Source organism: Haplochromis burtoni, unplaced genomic scaffold (genome assembly GCF_018398535.1).
Source record: "Haplochromis burtoni strain Fernald_Lab_line unplaced genomic scaffold, NCSU_Asbu1 Contig_67, whole genome shotgun sequence".
Classification (NCBI taxonomy): Eukaryota; Metazoa; Chordata; class Actinopteri; order Cichliformes; family Cichlidae; genus Haplochromis; species Haplochromis burtoni.
Window position 1 is genome coordinate 1,914,737 of NW_024582428.1, and position 6,562 is coordinate 1,921,298.

Sequence of the window (6,562 nt, forward strand, 5' to 3'; positions counted from 1 at the left end):
GACTTGCTGGTGTGTTTCAGATCACTGTCCTGCTGTTCACTCAAGCTTCTGGTTATGAACAGATGGCCGCACATTCTCCTTCAGGATTTTCTGGCAGAGAGCAGAATTCATGGTTCCATCAGTTACTCATCCTGGATGAGTCTTCGGGCAGCAGCAAATTTCTGACTATATTTTTGTTTGATGATCTGAAACATTTAAGTAGGACAAATGTACACAAACGGTAAGAAATCAGGAAGGGGTGAAATACTTTTTTGCAGCACTGTGAATTGTTTTGTAGTGAATAAAACAGCCCACACAAGTACAAACACCACAGTGACATAGCCAAAGCAGTGAAAAAGCACTTTATTTATTGTTGTTTTTTCAGCTAAGATTTAAAGTGTGTTTTTGGCTGGTAAACAAAATGTCTATTGACTGTATGTGTATTTAAAAATTACATTTTAATATTAAGTTTGCAAAATATTTTGACTTAGAGTCAGGTATTGCATTCGGTTTCTTCTGGCCTTAAGTGTGTTATCCTATCTTAAATCTGAATATATCTTAAACATATAAAACAGGAAATATAGCAAGTAAAATAGCAACCTAGCATTCCTCATGTGCCAGCTGTATAAAATTACAGAAGAGGATTAGGGCCACTGGAATAAAAAAGCGGGCACGTCTTTTTTTTCCCTTCTTTTCCAGAATTCTGAGAAAAAAGTCAGAATTCTGAGATTAAATCAGAATCAGGATACTTTATTAATCCCTAGGGGAAATTATTTTGGTTACAGTGCTCCAGTATAAACAGTAACAAAGACAGACAATACACTAAGTAAGAAATGGACACAATACATGCATATCTATACACATATAAGTCACTTATTGATAAATAGCTGAATAAGAAAGAAGAGCATGTGCAAAAAGGGTGTAGCTATTGCAGTATACAGTGTGTTAAGTGGAGGAGTTGTACAAAGAGATGGCCACAGACAGGAATGATTTCCTGTGTTGTTCAGTGGTGCTTTTTGGTAATCTCAGTCTCTCACTGAACGTGCTCCTGTGACTGACCAGCGTGTCATGGAGTGGATGGGAGGTATTATCCAACATTGTTGGATAATGTTGGTTGACTGGTAGACAAAAGTCAGACAAAAGTCTGAGAATCGAGGGAATTTGATCTTTGTTTGTTTGTTTGTTTGTTTGTTCTTTTAAATGAATACAGACTAATTTCAGTAAGATCAAAGTGTCGTGTGCATGTCTTTGTGCTGTGCTAGATGAGATCATCTGGCCTGAGGGGGATGAAGCTCTGCCTCAGGATGCACAGGACCTTATTTCCAAGCTGCTAAGACAAAATCCTCTGGAGAGACTGGGCACAGGTAATGCACTGTAAAGCAAAAGAGTTTTTCAAGAATTAGATAAACATTACCACAAAGAAGTGCTACACTAAGATAAGACAAGACAAAACATAGAAATGTATGTGACCATAGGAGTGTGCTGGTGTGCCTGTGTGAATTATTTAAACAGATTTTTATTTTGACCTTGGCAGTGTGTCAGTAAAACTGCTTTGGTTGCTGAACCTTCAAAGAAATCAGTAGCGTTGCCTTTGCCGCTGTGTGAAATTGCAATATTGTGTTGGAACCTATTCATCTCAACTCCCTTATCATTTTAGTCATGTAGAAATAACTGTTACTACACATGTTGCTGCATGCACATATTCAACTCTTCAATAAAGAATCCAGGATTTGAAGGTGACAGAAAGTATAAGATTTATCTGACATTGTATTTCGTGCTGAAGTTCTCCATTTCAGCACAGCATCAGGGTCTAGCTTTAACTTTATTTAATTTGCACAGTCAAAAGTTTGGACACACCTTCTCATTTAATGGTTTTCCTTTGTTTTCACTGCTTTCTACATTGTAGATACAGCCACCACCCTTTGCCACTCTTTGTTTTTTTGACAGCGCTGCAAACCCTTGGCCTTCTCTGTGACTTTCGTGATGTAGTGACCTGAAATGGTTTTCACTTCACAAATGTTCCTTGTCAGGGTTCATTTGTAGAATTGAACTACTGTTAGAACTCATATTATGGCAAGAACCAATCAGCTAAGTAAAGAGAAACGACAGTCCATCATCACCAACATCACATCAGATTAGAGGCCAAATAAATGCCACACAGAGTTCCAGTAGCAGACACATCTTCACATCAACTGTTCAGAGGAGACTGCCCAGATCAGGCCTTTATGGTCAAATAGCTGCTAAGAAACCACTACTAAGGAAAAGCAACAAGCAGAAGAGATTTGTTTGGGCCAAGAAACACAAGGAATGAACATTAGACCAGTGGAAATCTGTGCTTTGGTCTGATGAGGCCAAATTTGAGATCTTTGGTTCCACTCACCGTGTCTTTGAGCGATGCAGAAAAGGTGAACAGATGGTCTCTACATACATGCTTCCCACCGTAAAGCATGCAGGAGGAGGTGTGATGGTGTGGGGGTGCTTTGCTGGCAACACTGTTGGGGATTTATTCAAAATTGAATGGCACAGTGAGCCAGCATGGCTACCACAGCATCCTGCAGCAACATCCCATTTGTGTTTAGTTGGACCATCATTTATGTTTTAACAGGACAATGACCCCAAACACACCTCCAGGCTGTGTTAGGGCTATTTACCAAGAAGTAGAGTGATGGAGTGCTGCGCCCAATGGCCCGGTCTCCTCAGTCACCTGACCTAAGCCCAATTGAGATGGTTTAGGATGAGATGGACTGCAGAGTGAAGGCCAAAGGGCCAACAAGTGCTCAGCATCTCTGTGAACTCCTTCAAGACTGTTGGAAAACCATTTCAGGTGACTACCTCATGAAGCTCATCGAGAGAACGCCAAGTGTGCAAAGCAGTAATCAAAGCAAAGGGAGAAGACGTGTCCAAACTTCTGACTGGTAGTATATAGTGAAAAACTTTTTTTGGAATGTATCTTTCCTCCCATGTTTCAGAGGCCTTTTGTGTTCCGCATCACTGTCTTTGGCTTTTTTGTAGATGTTCAGTTAGACCCAGTCAGCATGCATTCTGCTAACTTGTAGGTTGTTCTTTGATGCTTGTGTTCCCCACTCCACCTCCACCCCATCACCTACCCACCATATATATCTCAATCCTTTCTATCTTCTCTTTAATTTTTCAACTCCACAGGAAGTGCCTTTGAGGTGAAGCAGCACCAATTCTTCACAGATCTGGACTGGAACAGCCTGCTAAGACAGAAAGCCGAGTTCATCCCCCAACTGGAGTCAGAGGATGACACCAGTTACTTTGACAGTATGTCTGCCAGTGCCTTACAGAGATTGTTCACTGTTTGAAAGTCATGTAGTCTCGTCACAATCAACATGTGTCTGTCTCAGCTCGTTCTGATCGCTACCACCACGTGGATTCAGAGGAGGAGGACGATACCAATGATGAAGAACACGTGGAGATACGACAATTCTCCTCCTGTTCACCTCGCTTCAGCAAGGTACACATTGACTCATCCATGTCTTGTACTTTTAAATCAGCTGGATCTTTATTTGGAAGGTTATGCTCAGTAAATAAGCCAAAACCCTCAAATGACAGATATCAGTGAAATAAATGACCTTTTGATAATTTAATATTAGATACTAACATATTTTTGATTGTTTTAGTGTGTTTGAACTGATACACTTGGAGGATATTCTTAATGCCAGGGCAGCTTACCATTTGATCCTGAGGACCATCAAAGATTTTGGCATTGCATATATATTCAGAGTCAGAAAGGATTGAGAGTCTCTGCTCTAAAGATGATGTCTGATGCAGAGAAATGTTTTTATAGGTGTACAGCAGCATGGAACGTTTGTCTCTGCATGAGGAAAAGAGGACACCTCCTCCCACCAAACGCAGCCTCAGTGAGGAGGGAGGAGATCGCATCGACAGCCTGAGTGGACTCAAGTCCAGAGATCGATCTTGGATGGTGGGATCTCCGGAGATGTGAGTTCATCTACAAAAAAGACAACAGATATTTCCGAGCAGACATGTCTGTGCAAATCCACATTGGGTATTTGCTCATGGTCCATAGCAGTTTTGCCCTTTTGTGGCTCCAGTAGGGAAACCCACACATAAACAATGGGCATACTGTGGGTATGTCCCACTGTCGTCCAGTTGGGCCCCACATTTCATGCCAGTTCTTGCGGCCACAGTAGGCTGTGGGCCATATGTATTTATCCAAATTTCCCCTGCATGCCCCAAGTGAGCATGTTTGCTGGTTTATGTACTTTTTGCTTTATTTCTAGTTAAAAATTATGATGATGATGATGTTGTCAGCTTTATTTAGTAGCTGTTCATGTGTTTGTTCTGTCCTGTCCTTCACCTTTACAGCCTGCGGAAGCGTTTGTCAGTCTCTGAGTCTTCCCACACAGAGAGTGATTCAAGCCCACCCCTGACAGTCAGGAGACGCTGCTGCTCTGCTATCATTGAGATGCCGCGCTTTGCTATCTCTTCAGAGGAGGAAGGAGGCCAAGGGCAAGGTAAAGAAAGGCTAGCTTTGATAAACTGAAATAACAAAATTTCAGGGCAAAACTGTCCTTCAGCACAGTCTACAAACAACTGCCTACAAGTTGTTGCTGAAGTTTTTAATTTTTACCAGTCCCTGCATTTACCTGCCACAAAATTCCCCAGTTTCTTCTGATAGATATGCTGTATCTGTCATGCTCTTTCATGTGCATGTCCAGTACACATAGCACAGCGAGTAGCTTAGCCCAAAAGAAGTTACTCATAAATGTTTGTTTGTTTTTTTTTAAAAAGATGTAATAAGATATAATAAGTTGTAACTTATTTGTGCCTCTAATTTGCTGATTTCTAAGGTGCACTTGGAAGTCGAAAGAGTCCCAGCCTGCTTGGCCCAAATGCAGTCAGGGGCCTGCGATGTGATGAGCTGCCCCTCGCCATCCCAGAGCTTCCAGTGGAAAGAGAGCTGAAGCTTGACGAGTCTCCCACCACACCAAGCTCCACCTCCAGCCAACTGAGCAAAGCCACACTCACTCGTCAGTGTAGTTTATACACCTTATATACTAAGATAAAAATGTTAATGCTAATAGTACTAATGTGGTTTGTTGTTTTTAGGGGGATTAAATGGGTCACATGAAAAAGTTACAAATATGAAGATGAATATGAACTTTTAAAGCTTTCAGATCTGACCTAATTTGCTACTTTTGGTGTTATTCCTCAATTTTCCCATGTGAATACAGCAGGCAGTTCAGGCGATGCGTGCGAACGTGCCAACAGCAGTAACGGTGGTGCCGGCGGAGGTGCCAAAGCTGCAGCAGACAGCGACTCTCCCTCCATTCCAAAGGCCATCAGTGACCTGGCAGCTCGTAGGGCTCGCCATCGCATGCTGTCTGGAGATGCAGACAGACACGCAACGACCAGGCCGCTCAACAAGGTCATCAAGTCGGCCTCGGCTACAACGCTGTCGCTGATGATTCCTGCAGGTGCTTTCAAACATTCAAAAAATTAGGTTCTTAAAACCAAAAAGACAACATGAACAGCATTAACTTGGTCATAGTATTTTGAATTATTGTGGACAGCTGCTGTCCTTTGCACTAGAGTAGAGTGAATCTGCAACCATGCTACATGAAATCAGCTATAATCTGTCATGTTTTGTTCTTTGTGTGGTTTTTGTGTTTTGTTTTGTGTTTTTTATTTTGGTTTTTTTGAAAGACCATCATGGCGCCTCGCCATTGGCCAGCCCGATGTCTCCCCACTCACTGTCATCCAATCCATCATCACGAGACTCTTCACCAAGCCGGGACCTGCCTCCAGCTGTGACTAATGTCAAACCTGCCATCATCATCCACAGAGCTGGAAAGAAGTATGGCTTTACTCTGAGAGCCATCCGAGTGTACATGGGTGACTCTGACATCTACACTGTACATCACATGGTCTGGGTGAGTGTCGCACCAGATTTAGTAATGATACTGATGATAAGTACTATATGTTTAAAAGAAAAACCAAACTGGTGACAGCAGATAGCTGCCCCTGACTGATTCTGGTCTCCCCTAAGGCTTCTTCCTATTAAAAGGGAGTTGTTTTCTCCCTGCTGTCACCAGGTTTTTGCTCTTTAGCTTTTTGTCTGATTGCTGGGCTTTATTTTCAAATACTGCAGGGTCTTGACCTATACCATAAAGTGTGTTAAGATGACTGTTGTTGTAAATTTGTGATATATATTGAGTTAAAAACAGTGGACTATAGGACAAAAGAATAAAGCTAAAGCTACACCGGGTGTATAAAATGCCAGTTAAATACAGAATGTAATGATTTGTAAGACATTGCTTTTAAGGATATGAAGGAAAGTAAACTTGATAAAATACATCAAGTAAAACAAACACATCAGCAGATGAATGGCTACAGGACAGCAGGACATTTAAAAATAGTTGTGGCAGGGACAAATTTAGGCTTGTTCAAATTCAAATTTTATTTGTCACGTACACAGGCATACACAGTGCAGTGAAATGCTTAGACAACTGCTCGTGACCTAAAGAAAAAAACGGAAAAGGCTATGAATAAAATAGGAAATAAATATGAAAAATTAAAAAGGGTAAATTTAACT

The 6,562-nt window shown here is 41.5% G+C and overlaps 1 protein-coding gene across 11 annotated transcripts in view; it reads left to right on the plus strand.

Moving 5' to 3' along the window:
* The window catches only part of mast2 (microtubule associated serine/threonine kinase 2), a 141,394-nt gene that overhangs the window by 124,505 nt on the left and 10,327 nt on the right, over positions 1-6,562 (plus strand). For 10 of the 11 annotated variants that reach the window (XM_005937376.2, XM_005937380.2, XM_042221463.1 and 7 more), the window contains 8 exons: positions 1,242-1,343; positions 3,142-3,264; positions 3,348-3,457; positions 3,791-3,945; positions 4,333-4,481; positions 4,818-4,997; positions 5,202-5,444; positions 5,674-5,900. In XM_005937376.2, coding sequence (XP_005937438.1) covers positions 1,242-1,343; positions 3,142-3,264; positions 3,348-3,457; positions 3,791-3,945; positions 4,333-4,481; positions 4,818-4,997; positions 5,202-5,444; positions 5,674-5,900 — 1,289 coding nt within the window. The remainder of the gene's footprint in view (positions 1-1,241; positions 1,344-3,141; positions 3,265-3,347; positions 3,458-3,790; positions 3,946-4,332; positions 4,482-4,817; positions 4,998-5,201; positions 5,445-5,673; positions 5,901-6,562) is intronic. The other variant, XM_005937378.2, reaches the window with a different exon arrangement.